The 16,658-nt window shown below is 44.6% G+C and overlaps 1 protein-coding gene across 1 annotated transcript in view; it reads right to left on the bottom strand.

The window, feature by feature from the left end:
- The window catches only part of MAOB (monoamine oxidase B), a 113,211-nt gene extending 99,555 nt beyond the window's left edge, over nt 1-13,656 (bottom strand). Inside the window, exon 1 of the mRNA XM_024734193.1 lies at nt 13,481-13,656. Coding sequence (XP_024589961.1) covers nt 13,481-13,526 — 46 coding nt within the window. The 5' untranslated portion in view covers nt 13,527-13,656. The remainder of the gene's footprint in view (nt 1-13,480) is intronic.
- Between the last annotated feature and the right edge of the window lie 3,002 nt (nt 13,657-16,658).

The raw sequence follows: 16,658 nt of genomic DNA, 5'->3' as shown, positions 1-16,658 counted from the left end.
ATTTGCATATAGAAGCTTTATCAGGGTTCAACACGAGTAAAAATGTAAATGAAGCAGGATTGGACGGAGGAAGAAGTTGAACTGAAATGCAGTCACAACATAGGCCTCAGTCAATCCTACAGGGGGCTCCACAGCTGAGATGGCCCTTCAGAGTTGTCTTGCATTGAGGCAAGGGGGCCAGGCCTCTATATCCCCACATCTGTTGCAGGAAGTCAGCTCCCCCCAGTCAAGGGCAATTTCCAGACAGGGACTCAGCTGTGAACAAAGCAGCAGCCAACACTCTCAGCAGATGGGGGAATAACTGTCCTAAAGGGGGCTTGGGCAGCCCACTACAGCATCCACTACACTGCCATTTTAAGGCCAACGGCAAGAAGAACAAACCTGAAATTTCAGTGCCATGCGTATATCAGAATGTAGATTTAAATTTCAACCACTTAACGCTATATTTTATGGCAGAATATTTGAATTGGTTAATTATCTCTCTAATAAATCCTATCACCAAGTCTTCCTTTGGGTCCTCTGAGGCCCTGAGGTGAATGGAACTGCCATCCTCCTCTCCTCTGTGTCATCAGAACCAGATGAACTTATCTTTCTCAGCACACACCATCCCTCAGAGAATTCACCTGTATGTGGCTGCATGCACCTCCCTCCGCTTGGTGTACCCTTCAAAGATGGAAACATGGATTACCCATCTGTATATTCCCACGCCTAGCCCAATGCTTGGTAAATAAGGCACTTGATAAGGGTTTATTGAATGAATCAATCAATCAACGAATGGGCAAAGCTGACTGCTTTTTCTCCCCTGCAGAAACAACAAAATAAGAAAACATGTTTGATGAAATGAGGATAACTCATTTGAGTGTATGCCTTTATGTGTGCTTATCATCGGTACTTAACAAGGGCTGTTTCCCTTTAACTGGCATAGCATAAAAGGGCTATTCTGAAAACAATCAACTGTATCTTATAGGACTCCTAAATAAACCAAAATCTATCATAGGATTTGAATGCAAACTAGAGAGGAAATTAAAATGTAAAACATGAAACAGCTGGTTGATCGGCTTTTACAATAGACTGTGGACCAAGGCTATATTCATGTCTTATCTAGACGGGTAAAAATAATCATAGAAAATGGTTTGCTACAGGACTATCCTTTTTTCTTTTCTGCACTGAAACACAACAGAATTATCTAATTAATGATCTCAAACTTCTAGAAGCACAGGATAATGGTATTCAAAAAATTTTAAAGTGCTATAAAAATATATAAATACCTAGTAAATCATGGTAGGCATAGAGCATTAATTGCAAAAGTGGTTTGCCTGCATGTCGTAGAGAGCAAGAATTACTTGCCACCACTGAAATTTTACAAGACTAAAGATCATTTACAAAACCTAGCACCTACAATTTCATTAAATTACAACACTGAGCTGGTGAAGAACGATGGTTTTCTCTGTGCTGTGTCAGAGAGTGAAAAATACTGGTTTCCTAGTGAAGTAACTAAGAAGCCCATCATTAAAATTCCACTTTAAACTGATGAAACTTTCTTGGGGTGACAATTCTGTAATCATTACTAAATGCCTTAAAAGGATTCCCAACACTTATTTCTAGGAATTTCCTAAAGAAATAATCAGAGTTATGCACAAAGGTTTGGGTATAAGGATATTCATAATAGCTTTGTTTAAAATAGCAGAAATTTGGAAACAACACAAATGTTCAGCAATAGAAGATTGGTAAATAAATATAATCAGATGAAATAATATAAAGTTATCAAGATCGTATAGAAGAAGAGCATTTAAGACATGGTTAAACATTCATAATATGTTATTTATTTAAAAAGAACTACCAGCGAGTGCAGTAAATACAATAGATGGTTTGCAAAAAGAAAATATAGGTGACAGTAGTAACAGTGGCTGTTTTGTGTGTGTGTGGGGGGGAATCAATTATAGATGATATTCTTTCTGTCTCTTTCTGTAACTTACAGATTTTCACAATAAATATATATTATTTCTGCAATTCACCTTATTAAAAAAATGTTCCCACATCTCCAAAAAAATTCCTTAAGCTGTAAATAATCAAGAAGGAATGTGATTTCATCTTTCATTTACATCAGTGGCCTTTTGTCCTAAAAATTTTCCAGGGAACTTTGGTTATTAATTCTTCACTTTACCCTAAGTTATCTGAAAGGGAGCCGTGTTGGATAACAAAATTTCCAAAGAGCGTGTTGCTTCAACTGGAAAATAACCCAAAGAAGGGAGATAGAATTAAACATAATTATAAAGAAACAATTTAAGACAGAAACACAACTGGGATCACAGGAATAAAAAGTAGTTCCAATTCCAAAAGATGAGGTCAGGATTCCAAATTCACTATAAAAGAATCATTGGAAATGTCTGCAAGGTAAACGAAAAGGGGGGATTATTTAGGCTGGAAGGAGAGCAAATAAAACTAAGGACCTAGAAGGACACCTTCACTGTTGTGGAATTCTGATAAATGTTGATGATGATGATGAGTCCAGAGTGAAAAATGGCCCAGGTAAGGGATGAGATGACACGAGATCAAGAGTGTAAACTTCTGACATGAAGTTGAAATTAACTAGAACATGACATTTAAGATGCCATTAAAAGGAGACTACGGTAACATAACTAACATTTGAAAGGCCAAACCTACCTGAACTTGCTTTCTGATTTTGCCCTCTCTCACAAAACAACAAGTTTCAATGACAGCTTTTATGTTACAAAACAGGATGAACTATTCAGTTTGTGTTTGAGATTGCCCAAGATGTGTGTTTGTCATTTAGTAAGCTGGGTCACAACCCTTAGGAAGAAAACCTCTTTGATCTTATTTTTTAAAAAAAGGAAATTTAAAAATACAGTCAAGTCCTTCCATTTCAATTATAAAACTTCAGGGGGGAAATACTATTTTTTGTGATACTTCTTTTCTGGGCATGTTCTCAGCAAAATAGAAAAAAGGAGAGTGTACCATTGAAATGCTTCTTTCCATTCTTGTCTCCCCTCCCTTTCTCCTACAACCTTCCTTGAGCTTCAGGATAACTCAATTCATTATACACAGCTGATCACCTCTCAACCTATTCCTGAATTACTACCCATCTTTTGGCTGCCCTGGCTCTAGGGTTGCCCTCTTTCACCTATCAGGTACACAACTGCTCATCTTATCTTTATAGTAAAAATGGTCAATGCTTCCTTCTTTCCAACCACAGAAAAACGTAACCAACTCACTTTGCTTTTCCTTGCTTGATACTGCCCTCCTCCTTCTAACTTTATTACCCATTATCTCCCCATCCTACTAGTCTAGACTTGCCTCTATATTATTCCTCCCATCTTTAAAGCCTCTCTCTTCTTCTCTGCCGACCCCAAACCTTAACTGTTCTTCAGGAACTGTTCAAATTCCACTCCTTCAAGGAGAACTTCTCCAACTCCTGGGGTCTTCAGTGATTTCCTCTATCTAACTTAGTTCTTGGGTCCCCCAGTACAGAACTCAATTATTATTATTATCATTTTGACCATGCTGCGTGGCATGTGGGATCTTAGTTCCAGGACCAGGCATCATAAGCCCAAGAACTCAATTATTTATTATTTCTAGTCTTTTCTTATTGCCTATATGTGCTGCTCTTGTGTCTCCAATTGCATTTTAAGTTTTCTGAGGGTAGGAACTTGGTTTTCTGTAGTGCCTTCGTTTACTGAGTTAACCGAGGAGACTGAAGATGGACCCATTTTGTGAACTTGAAATCCCAGACCAGGGATTGAACCTGTGCCCCCTGAAGTGGAAGCACGGAGTCCTAACCACTGGACCACCAGGGAATTCCCTAGAGCAAACATTTTTTTAGCTCAGGAGGAATTTATGGGATTTGGATGGTCAAAGTCAGGAAAGAATTTTATACCATTCTCAAGGGAAATAATGACTTTTATTCAGAAACAGTCCTAAAACGCTAAGCCCAACAAATTTGGGGCCTTTGCCAAATGGCAATGCTGCATTTTTCACCTCAGCAAACTTCCAAAGTATTCTGTTATGGGGACAAAAACACTCATTCTGAACAGGGCCTCTCAATTTGGCTCACTTTTTGGACTTACAAGTGCATTTGATCTTGTACGTTTCCAGGATCCCCTCAGTTAAGTACTGCCTGCTGACTTGTAAAAGCAGCAGAGTTAATATTGATTGACATTCCAGAAGTTAGCCCCAGGACCATCACTCCACTTAATGAGTAAAAATCTGGAGGCTGTGGAAGTAGGTTACCAACCCAAGCTATATAGTTAGGGACACAGGTAGGATTTGAACCCAAGTCTTAGGCTCCCAGAGTCCTTGCATTTAACTTCTGTGTTATCCTGCTTCCTCCAGGAAATAAAAGGTTAAGTCCATTCTTTCAACAGATTTCTTGTTGTAAGGCTTACCTTCTCTGGGTCCAAAGCCTGAGAAGACCCACAATCCTGATCAAGGGATTCTATCAATTTCTGGGGGCTAGGGTGAGCTGGGTTCTTTGCTAAACACCAGAGATAGGGAGATACATTGTACAAAGTCCCTGATTTTGAGCAGCCTATGATCAAGTGAGGGTTCACAGATACTTAAACAGGTAATTTACATTAAACATGGTAAATGATATCCAGTAATAGACATACACATGGAACACTGCTAAGACTATAATGGCCATCAAATCCAAAGATGAAACAAAAGTTAGTGGGAGTTCTGCTACAGTCACATGCTATTGTACACATTTCATTTGTCCCAGGTGCTGACTTGACATCTACCATTATACTATGACCTTGTCACCTGTAATAATTCAATACTCACTAATTTTAAATATTATTAAACTGCAGAAGTTCTACTTCAGTGTCCATCAGTCAAGTGCGTATGCATATATAGTTTGAATCTTGACAGGAATAAAGAAATGTACAAACATTAGAATTTGGTGATAGCAACATTTGTTGTCATTACTGATATCTGGAGAAATACTTGACACGGGAACATTATACTGACTTTACCATGTCAATAGAACATGAAAAGGCTACTGAGGCCCAAAATATTAGAGAAATAAGTTAGAAGCTAAATTATCTCTTCAAGCTCATAGGATAAATTTGAGTCAGAGGCCACCTCTGTATTTACTGTCAAAAATGCAGAAATCATCAAAACAGCTGATTTTCTTTCTCTTTTTTTTGCCCTATCAGTTGCATTTAAAAGCAGAATTTTAAACGGCTCTGAAGAACCTAGGGGCAGGACAGGAATAATGATGCAGATGTAGAGAATGGACTTGAGGACACGGGCAGGGTGAAGGGTAAGCTGGGACAAAGTGAGAGAGTGGCACAGACATATATACACTACCAAATGTAAAATAGATAGCTAGTGGGAAGCAGCCACATAGCACAGGGAGATCAGCTCGGTGCTTTGTGACCACCTAGAGGGGTGGGATAGGGAGCGGGGGAGGGAGACGCAAGAGGGAGGAGATATGGGGATATATATACATGTATAGCTGATTCACCTTGTTATACAGCAGAAACTAACACACCTCTGTAAAACGATTATACTCCAATAAAGATGTTAAAAAAAAAGCAGATTTCTTTTTCAGTGATAATCCATATATCTGTGTATATTCTTTCTTTCTTTTTTCTCGTAACCATTTTTTAAATTTTTTATTTGTTATTTATTTTCGTCTGCATTGGGTCTTCGTTGCTGCACACGGGCTTTCTCTAGTTGTGGTGAGCGGGGGCTACTCTTCGCTGCGGTGCACGGGCTTCTTATTGTGGTGGCTTCTCTTGTTGAGGAGCACGGGCTCTAGGCACGTGGGCTCAGTAGTTGTGGCGCACAGGTTTAGTTGCTCCGTGGCATGTAGGATATTCCCGGACCAAGGATCAAACCTATGTTCCCTGAGTTGGCAGGTGGATTCTTAACCACTGTGCCACCAGGGAAGCCCTCTCTTAACCATTTTTTAATTGAAGTCTAGTTAATATACAATGTTGTGTTAGTTTCAGGTGTACAGCAAAGTGATTCAGATATATATATATATGTATATATATACACATATATATATTCTTTTTCAGATTCTTTTGCATTATAGGTTATTATAAGATATTGAATATAGTTCCCTGTGCTATACAGCAGGTCTTTGTTGGTTATCTATTTTATATATAGTAGTGTGTATATGTTAATCCCAAACTACTAATTTATCTCTTCCCCACCACTAACCCCTTTGGTAACCATAAGTTTGTTTTCTATGTCTGTGAGTCTGTTTCTGTTTTGTAAATAAGTTCATTTGTATCATTTTTTAGATTCCACATATAAGTGATATCATATGATATTTGACTTTGTCTGACTTCACTTAGTATGATAATCTCTAGGTCCATCCATGTTGCTGTAAATGGCATTTTCATTCTTTTTTATGGCCGAATAAGATATATATATATATCACACCTTTATCCATTCATCTGTTGATGGACATTTAGGTTGCTTCCATGTCTCGGCTATTGTAAATAGTGCTGCTATGAACATTGGGGTGCATGTATCTTTTCGAAATAGCGTTTTCTCTGGATATGCGCCCAGGAGTGGGATTGCTGGATCATATGGTAACTCTGTTTTTAGTTTTTTAAGGAACCTCCATACTGTTCTCCATAGTGGCTGTACCAATTTACATTCCTATCAACAGTGTCTCCATACCCTCTCCAGCATTAATTGTCTGTAGACTCTTTAATGATGGACATTCTAACTGGTGTGAGGTCAACTACTCATTGTAGTTTTGATTTGCATTTCTCTAATAATCAGCGGTATTGAGCATCTTTTCATGTGCCTGTTGGCCATCTGTATGTCTTCTCTGGAGAAATGTCTATTTAGGTCTTCTGCCCATTTTTGGATTGGGTTGTTTGTTTTTTTAATATTAAGCTGTATGAGCTGTTAAACCAGCTGATTTTCAAACTCTGATGACATACATATCAGTTGTATTACTCAGTGTGTATGTCTTTTCCATTGTTCCAGCGTGAACAAATTGTATCAAAACAAATTCTAAGTTATAGTTACAGAGGAAATGGCTGCTCTGATGATGGGCAAAGGTTAAGAGGCTGGAACTAACTGCTCCTGCAGTGACATTTTCTCTGGGAGCAGAAGAAATCAGCAGTGGTAGAGCATAGAGGTTAAGAGCATGGCGTTAATTGTGATTTCACCACTAACCAGCTGTGCCACCTTAAGCAAAGTTGGTAACCTTTCCATGCCTTAGTTTTCTCATCTAGAAAGTAGGGCTAATACTTCAAAAAGCAGTTTAAAGGGTTAAAAGAGAAAATGCATGTTAAGTGCTTGGAATGGGGCTTGGCATCTGGCAAGCACACAGGAGACAACATGGCCACTAACCACTAATGGGTCTGAAATGGCGGTGTGCCAGTCGACTCCACTGTCAAACCTTGGGTTGAGGGAGTGGCTAGTGGCTGTGCATGTACACACCCTAACACACACACACACACACACACACACAAACACACTCATGGAATATTATCTTGTAACAGGGATGCTGCTTCGCAGCCCTACTTTCTTGGCTTGTATGTGACTTACGAACTCAGATGATATACGAAAGTCAGCAGCTAAACTGAAAGAAAAATCTTAAACTCCAATTATTTTTAATATATATTTAAGAGATAAACATGTCAGAAATTCTAAACACAGAACAGATTTCTACACGAAGATTTCGAATTCATTTGGTACTCAGCAGATGTTAATACTAGGATCACCTCACTGTTACTCGATTTAGCATATAGACAACACTCAAAATGCTGGCTCTTTTATTATTAGTAAATAATTAATATTATTAAAGACATAAATAATAGTCCCATTTACTATTTCTTCTAATTAAGACAGGAGTCAGGTGGCTGAAAATGAGGACCAGGTCAGAATCGGAATAACAGCCAGGCTGGGGTAGTGATGAGATACAGATCTAGTGCTTTTAAAATGTCTTCTGAAGAGGAACACAGTGGGTTTAGTGGCTCTGAAGCCCAAGGTAAGCCTGAGCTCTTCAGGCTCCGCACCAGAGGGAATGAAGGGATGGGGGTGGGGCAGGATGAGGCCGGAACCATGCGTGCGTATATACCTTGCATCCTGTTGCCACCTTATAAATGCCTCACAGCAAGAAAAATGACTGGTTAGTAAAGAGGGAGATGTGATTACACAGAGGTGCCTGCCTCTGCTCCCACAGATTAAAAAACCCTAGGAGCTAAAAAAGATATCTTTTTCAAAAGGTACAAGCTGACACCATAATGACCACTGTGTACAGTCCTTCATGTGCATTCTTTCTAATCCTAGCAACAACCTCTCCGCCAATAAAGGCATTAGGAGTCTCATTTTAAAGTTAAGGCAGCTGGGGGCTTCCCTCATGGCGCACTGGTTAAGAATTGGCCTGCCAATGCAGGGGACACAGGTTCGAGCCCTGGTCCGGGAAGATCCCACATGCCGTGGAGCAACTAAGCCCACGAGCCACAGCTACTGAGCCCGTGTGCCGCAACTACTGAAGCCTGTGCACCTAGAGCCCATGCTCCAAAACAAGAGAAGCCACCGCGATGAGAAGCCCTCGCACCACAACGAAGAGTAGCCCCTGCTCGCCGCAACTAGAGAAAGCCCGCCCACAACAACAAAGACCCAACGCAGCCAAAAATAAATAAATAAATAAATAAAATAAATTAAAGATAAGGCAGCTGAAGAGCAGAGAGGTGAGGGAAATTTTAAGGTGACACAACAGGTAAGTGTAGGAAGTGGGATTCATAACAAGTCTGTTTGATGTTTGATGTATGCTGCTTAAACATTGCCATACTGCTTCTCTATATCCTGTCCTTGACCAGGATATACAGATTTCCAAGCACTTCTACCCGATTACTATTTTTTAGAACATTCAGGTGGGTCATAGGAGTCCAGGGAAGTTCTCCATCTTTCTTCATCAAAGGTGAGGTGGGGCTTTTGCCACTAACATACAGGCCACGTCTGCCTACTGCGTCCCTCAACTCGTGATCCCTCGTGGGCCCTCTCTGACGCCCCAGGCCACTCCTGCCAACCAGCAACAAGCTGGCCCTCCTGGCCGCACAGATCACCTCCCAAGTGTTGGTTACCACTTGGAAAGCTGGCTCTGATTCCTCCAGACTCTTAGCCAAGTGCCTGCCACCCTCACATGACCAGATCTCCTCTCTCAAGCCTGGGGGGAGAAAAAGTTCTCCTTTCTGCTTCAAGTTTCCTTTTTTAGCTTTTATTTTGAGGCTTGAGCAAGAGTCATTCCAGAATTGCAAAAGATAGTTTCCATGGTTCTACCAAACCAAACTTTAAAACCAAGACTCAGAACAGAAACCATATGCTGCTGTCCAGCTCCATGGGGGAAATGCCATTTACTCTGCCAAGTCTCCAGAGATGAGCTGCTCCTCGGGCGAAAGAGATTTCAGGAGGTGTGCATTTATATACCACACACATTTCCAAAAACAAAAAGCTGTTCTATAGTTGCCTTGGAATTTTTCAAACACTAAAAAAGAAAGTTACATATTAACCAGCTGTACCCCCAGTACACCTGTTTATCCCAAAGGGAGTGATTAAAATTTGCTGACAGCCTTGCAAACTATCAGAGAATTACCAGAATGACCAGAATGTCCCAAGTTTAATAATTAACAAAGTTAAAAAAACAGAGTCTAATTCAGACTCTTTTATTTTTTTTAATTTTTATTTATTTATTTTTTTGCGGTACGCGGGCCTCTCACCGTTGTGGCCTCTCCCGTTGCGGAGCACAGGCTCCGGACGTGCAGGCTCAGCGGCCATGGCTCAGGGGCCAGGCCTCTCCGCAGCACGTGGGATCTTCCCGGACCGGGGCACGAACCTGTGTCCCCTGCATCGGCAGGCGGACTCTCAACCACTGTGCCACCAGGGAAGCCCCTAATTCAGACCCTTTTAAACCACTGTGTCAGTCACCGACTAATCCCCAAATTCTGATTTTACCACTTTTCCCATTCTCAATATGATTTGGCAGGACCTGCAAAAGGATTGGTAGTGAATGGATGTGAATATCAGATCCAATCAACTGCTGCTTTGTTGGTGTAAAGTTAAAGTTCATTAATTCAACTCATTTTGAGTGCTAACTGGGCCAGGCAGAGCTCTGGAGCTGGGGTTAGGGGTTCTCAGGGAGAAAAAGAAACACCTCCCGGGGCTCCAGAGGCTTACAGCCTAGTGGAGGAGAAAGATATTGAACAAGAAATGACATTAATATATGAACAATGAAAAACTCATGGAAAAGAACAAGATGGCAGAGGAAAATTAAACAAAGGCATCTAATCCCATTTAGAGGGATTTGGGAAGGCTGCCCCGGGGAAATGACATCTGAGCTAAGATCTGAGGTTAACTAAGTGTTTTTCAGTTTCTCAGTTTCCTATCTCTCTCATCAAACTATAAAGAATGACTGTAGGGCTTCCCTGGTGGCTCAGTGGTTAAGAATCCACCTGCCAATGCAGGGGACACGGGTTCGATCCATGGTCCAAGGAGATCCCACATGCTGCGGAGTAACTAAGCCTGTGCGCCACGACTACTGAGGCCGTGTGCCTAGAGCCTGTGCTCCACAACAAGAGAAGCCACTGCAATGAGAAGCCCGCACACCGCAACAAAGAGTAGCCCCAGCTCCCTGTAACTAGGGAAAGCCTGCGCGCAGCAATGAAGACCCAACGCAGCCATAAATAAATAAATTAGTTTTAAAAAAAGATTATTATTATAAAAGAAAAAAGAGTGACTGTAATATCTTCCTCGCAGTGGAGGAGGTAAGCATGCCCTTGTCCAGTTCTGTCCCAGGCGTCCTCTCTTCTCTTTCTGCTCTTGGTTTGGGTCATTTCATGGACTTAAGTGGCTTCAACTAAAATGTCTCTGTCACACAACTCTGTCAGCCCAACTTGTTCCTTGCACTTCCAGCTGCTAGACATCTCTCCCTGGGAGTTCACCCAGCACCTCCAACTCTAGATGTCCCATCTTTCCCCCAAGCCTGCTCTTCTTTTTGCATCACCATATTCCTGTAACTTGACACATGCCATCTGTGAATGAAAAATCACCAGTGGCTGTTCACTGACCTCAGAAGGAACTAAATCTTTGTGGGATGACATACAAGGCTCCCCACAATTCATCCCAACCCACCTTCGTAGCCTGGTCTCTCACAAGTCCCCCCAACACTCCACACTGAAGTTCTTATGTTTCCTAAGCATGAGAACATCTCACATATTTGTGATTTTATATAAGCTGCTCTTTAGCTTCAAATACTTTCTTCATCTAGTCTCCTGGTGAATTCATATCCATTCCTTAAGATCGACTTCAAGTGTCACCTCCTCTGTGAAGTCTGCCCAGATATTCTCAGGCAGAGTTGGACACGCACTTTGCCTAGAACTTCCTGCTACTAAGGCATCTATCATAGGTCATTAGTTTTACTTGTTCATGACTCTGCCTTCTGCCTCAGCGTGTGACTACCCCAGGGGCAATGGCTCTGCCTAATTAACCTTCCATTCCCTTTGGGATAAGATGTGGGACAGGAAGCAAATGTTCCTTGAATGAATGGATAATGAATTAATGAGTGGACTCCTCTTGTGACACCTACCGCTTTCTACCTTGTATTGTCTTTGCCTGGATACCTCACCTCCCTTCCTGAATGGACAAATCTTCCAGGACAAGAACAATGTGACCCATTTTTGCATCCTCTACCGCAGCTGGCCCTAATGCCTACTGTTTGAATAAATGAGCAAAACTCTTGCAAGACCTTGTGTCATACATATGTCGGACTTTGCAAAGCCATTTTCACACACATTGCTTCACTTACCTTTCACAAGGACCTTGTAACCTAGCTATGACTAGTTGGTGTTATCCTCATGTAGAACAATGCCTATTCTATGTAAGGTTCTTGAGAAAAGGCAGATCTACTCACCAGTCCCTTGTTTGGAGAGTTTGGGGGTCAGAGTAGAGATTCATCACTGTTGGAAAAAATAGCTAAAACCTTATCTATCTCTCCTATACGAGTCTAACATGAATAATTTGAGTGAGCTTGAAGGTTTGGAGTATGAATCAGAAAGGCCAAAATAAGAGAGAAAACAGAAGAATCTGAACCCGTTAGACACAGTTTGGGCAAGAAAAGGAAGGACTTTGGGGGCCTAGAAAGAGAGGCTTCAGCTTCCCTAAGATGGGGTGCTGTGCAAGGCAGCATGGAGGCACATCTAGCGATATTTTCTAAAACACCTAGGTAGATATGATTTTGAGTCCAAGTTCTTCTAGGAGAGAAGATGTCAAAAATACTGAAAGACAATGGCATCTATATAGCCTTAGCCTACCACAACATGCTGTTGCGCTTATGTACCTGTGTACCTGCAGCACCGGCCACAGAGCCTGGCATGGGTGAGCTCAGGAGGAACCGGGCAGACAGAAGTGGTAACCCCTGAGATCTGACTCAAAGGTGAGGTAGGCTGGAGTGGAAGAGCAGCACCCAACATCCAACACCTTGGTTTCTTCACCCGGCACAAGGGAGTCAGAGCACCTCTGCCCTGCCCGCCCCACAGGGAACAAGGTGGAGCCCTGCTCCTGAGATCTGGTTAGGGCACATTTTAGCCAACACATTCATGGGTTGTGGAGGTGTCCTAATTACTGCTCAAGCACCAGGAGGTCCTGCGGGTTCGGCCAAAGCATCGCCAGGGGTCTGTTAGCCAGGCTGTTTTGGAAGCATTGCTTATTTCCACTGACTCCATCCCATAGGAGCCGCCTGACCCTCCTGAGAGGGTGGGTTCCCCCACTGACCCCATCCCTCTTCTGGCTTCTGTTTTTCTGGGGGCCCTGCTGTGTGCACGGCCCCTCTCCCCCCGTGTCTAAGAGGGTAGTTTCTGTCCCCATCCCTGTTGGGCTTCTTGGCCACCGCCACTGAGGGCGGGGAGGAGGGAATGAGAGGAGAAGAGGCATTTGACAAGAAGGCCCTGCAGCCCCAGGCAGACACATGGCAATCATGGAACCACAAAGAATCAGGGTGAGGAGGGTCGTTGGTAATCGACTGCCCCAGGGTCCAATCCTTTCTGAACTGGGAGCTGTTCAAGGTCGTTTTCCTGGTTCCAGAATAACAACACGCAGTGGTGCACGCCTGTTCCAAGTAAGGATGTAGAGTGTCCAGGTCAGGCTGCAACAAAGTGACTGACCTTTGCTTGGGGCAAGTGACTGACCTTTATGCCACCCCCTAGTAAGACTCTGTCCCCTGCCCATTTTCTTCCCCCGCGATTTGAAAATTCCAGCTAGCTCAGGCTTGGCAGCTGTCCGGGGAAAAGTTCAAAGTCCAGCCCCAGACCTTCAACACATTTCCAGCCCTTGGCTTCTGTCCAGGGGCGCACCAAATCCTTCCCCCGAGGGGCGCACGAAGGGTCTAGGGGCTCCTGGCGGCACCCCGCCCCACTGCCGCCCTGCGTGCCTCCCTGGGCGGCCACTTGTCGGAGCCCGGGAAGAGGAAGGAGGGCGCGCAGCCGCCACTGACCTGAGATGCCGCCCCCCACCACGACCACGTCGCATTTGCTGCTCATGTTGCTCGTCCCTCTCCGGGCCACCTCGGTGCCAGCTGCTCCCGTGTCTGGATCGCGGCCCCCGCCCGCTGCGCTGCCCCCGCGCACCAGCGCCTCAGCCGAGCGGCTATATTGCCGGCCGAGGGCGTCGGGTCGCGGAGCCCCGCCCGCCCGCCTACGCGCCGGCCTGGTTGGAGCGCACCGCCCCCGACCCCGCCCGGAGCTCCGCCGCTCAAACCTGGGGAGGGCGGACGCCGGGGCAGAGAGGTCACTTAGGGCCTGCAAGAGTCCATGCCCGGAACCAGCACCCTTTGGCCTTCTGCACTGCACGGTATTTTCCCATCAGCTTCCCTGGTGCGCTGTTCAGCTTGGGGGCTGGGAGCATGGCAGATTGGGTGTCTTCCTCCAGCACCCCAGTGACTCCCTGGAAAGGATCAGTGGAGAGAATAGCAAACAGTAAATGAGGGCTTTTCTGGTACCAGGCACCGTACTAAGCATTTTACATGCGTAATTCCCAGTTAAACCTTACAACAGCCCGTTTTACAGATGAGGTAAGTGAGATAAAGTAGTTAGCGAGGGGCAAAGGCAAGATAAAAAGCCAGAAATAATGCTTTTCTAAAAAGCCAGGAAGATTCCAAGACCCACCTTGATCTACCACACAGTATTGCCATTACCTTGGCATATACTTGAGTGGGATTGCCAACCCCTCTCACCTGCTTCCGAATACCCACTTCTTTCCCCACTCTCCCTGCCCTTATGCCCACGGTGAACTCAAGCAGGTTCTTCCCTGGTATTGCAAATGCAACACCTAAAGGTTATCTTAAGAAGTCTCATGTTTGCAAGTGATCAAAACAGCCAGCTGCTCCTTGAGCAGCCCAGTGTGTCCCTTGTGGGAGCTGCCGAGGCAGGAACCCAGGAAACTGGTGGTGTCAGCGTGAGGCCTTGGATGGTCAGGGTAGAATTCAGAGGCCTCCCTGAATCAGCAAGGGGAGTTAGTTATGGCCCTGGGACATGGGCCTGGGCTTTGCCAAACGTAGGATGATTCAACGAGATGACAGATGTTTGAGCTGGGGCAGCTCTAAGTAATACAGAGGTGTACTTCTTCATACCACCCGGAAAGCCACCTCTGAGAACCAAAAGCAGAAAGAAGCAGTGTAGTGTGGCTTTTTCAAGAAATAACTGTGAAGTGCTTCTGTTCAGAATAGGGAAGCTGTGGGCCTGGTGGGGGCCTGGCTCCAGGTCTGGTGAATTGATGAAGCCTGAAGTACACCTCTATCTCATCCCACCCCAGTCCATGTATCCACTTGCTGCCAAAGAATTCTGAGCTCTTGCCGCCCTCAGGCTAGAAGAGGGTTTGGGCATGTCTGTGACTAAGAAGTCACTGGTGGCAGAGAAAGTCTTGGTCCAGCTCTAAGCTGAATTCTGGAAACTTCCATCTCTCACGCTTCGGTGTAAAACAGTTCTTGTGTTTGAATGTTGAGCCCACATCCCCACTGCCTCACCCAGCAGGCAGCCTGTGCTGGCCTCCTCCTTGTCAAGTCTTACTCATCCACTTCCATCCACAGGTCCCTGAAGTTGTGGGCTCCTTAGCTGTGTACACTCTGTCCCCTTACCTAGCCTGCAAGAGAATCACACATCCAGGAGGGTGGGACAGGATGGGTGGAAAGGATGCTTGTGAGATCTGCTTGGAATGTCCTTTGCTTGGTTCCAGCAATGCAAGGTCAGCCAGAGGCCTGAGCATATAAAACTTTGAGTCCAATGAAGGTTGACTATCCTTTCTCGTTATTCAACGGGCAGCAAGGCCGGGAGAGGAACTGCAGTTCCATGGTGTTTACGGAGAAAACTCACTGGCAAACAGCATTTTCCCCAGACAAAAGTAATCAGTTACATTGTGCTCTACGAGGCCAAAAATGGCTTGAACTCAAGCCTTGGTTGTGGAGGGAAAAGGAGCCTTTAGAGACACATCCGGGCAGTTGTCCAGGCCTGTTCAGGGTCCTCAGCCTCCTAGGTGGGGTAACTGCCAAGGTCCATCTTCTCCCTTGGCATCATGCAGCAAAATGAAGCCTCTAAAAGCAGTGTTTGCTTTTTTTTTTTTTTCAAACCCTTTTTTTTTTTTCTTTTTTTTGCGGTACGCGGGCCTCTCACTGTTGTGACCTCTCCCGCCGCAGAGCACAGGCTCCGGACGCGCAGGCTCAGCGGCCACAGCACGTGGGATCTTCGCGGACCGGAGCACGAACCCGTGTCCCCTGCATCGGCAGGCGGACTCCCAACCACTGTGCCACCAGGGAAGCCCTCCCTAAGAGCAGTGTTTCTGAAACTTGGATGTGGGTACAAATCACCCAGGTCTGGGGTGGGGCCTGAGAAGCTGCATTTCTAACAAGCCCCAGGTGATGTCAGTGCTGCTGTCTGTGGACCACACACCTTGAACACACTCCACTCTTCTCCAGGCCTCTGCTCCCCATCAGTTTCAGAACCAGCTCCACGGTCCAGAGCCCCTGACCTATCTCAAGGTGATCTTAATGATAAGATGTCTGTTCATTATACAAGCATTTATGGAACATCAACTATGCTGAGCCTTGAAGGATGAAGAGGAGTTAATCAACTGCCGAGGAAGATGAGCACTCCAGGCAGAGTTGGGAGGAAAGCTTGAGGCTGGAGACTTGGAAAAATTGGACACAGTCCAGGGTACAAAGAACATTTTATTTGCGGTACGCGAGCCTCTCACTATTGTGGCCTCTCCCGTTGCGGAGCACAGGCTCCGCACGCGCAGGCTCAGCGGCCATGGCTCACGGGCCCAGCAGCTCCGCGGCATGTGGGATCCTCCCAGACCGGGGCACGAACCTGTGTTCCCTGCATCGGCAGGTGGACTCTCAACCACTGCGCCACCAGGGAAGCCCTACAAAGAACATTTTTGACCACCTTTAGGACTTATTACAAGCACTACAAAACTAATAATGAAAAATAAGATAACAGTGAAATATTAACAATGAAGAAAATGATAGGAAGCATCGTGTGTGTGTGTGTGTGTGTGTGTGTGTGTGTGTGTGTGTGTGTGTTTCTCTTCCCAAGTAGATAATAAATTCCTGCAGGAAGAGATCTTGCATTATCTTTTATTCATCCATTCCAGAATGATTTATTGAACACCAGCTCTGT

This window comes from Neophocaena asiaeorientalis, unplaced genomic scaffold (assembly GCF_003031525.2).
Source record: "Neophocaena asiaeorientalis asiaeorientalis breed wild unplaced genomic scaffold, Neophocaena_asiaeorientalis_V1.1 scaffold426, whole genome shotgun sequence".
Taxonomy (NCBI): domain Eukaryota; kingdom Metazoa; phylum Chordata; class Mammalia; order Artiodactyla; family Phocoenidae; genus Neophocaena; species Neophocaena asiaeorientalis.
This window is presented reverse-complemented; position numbering and strand designations above follow the sequence as displayed.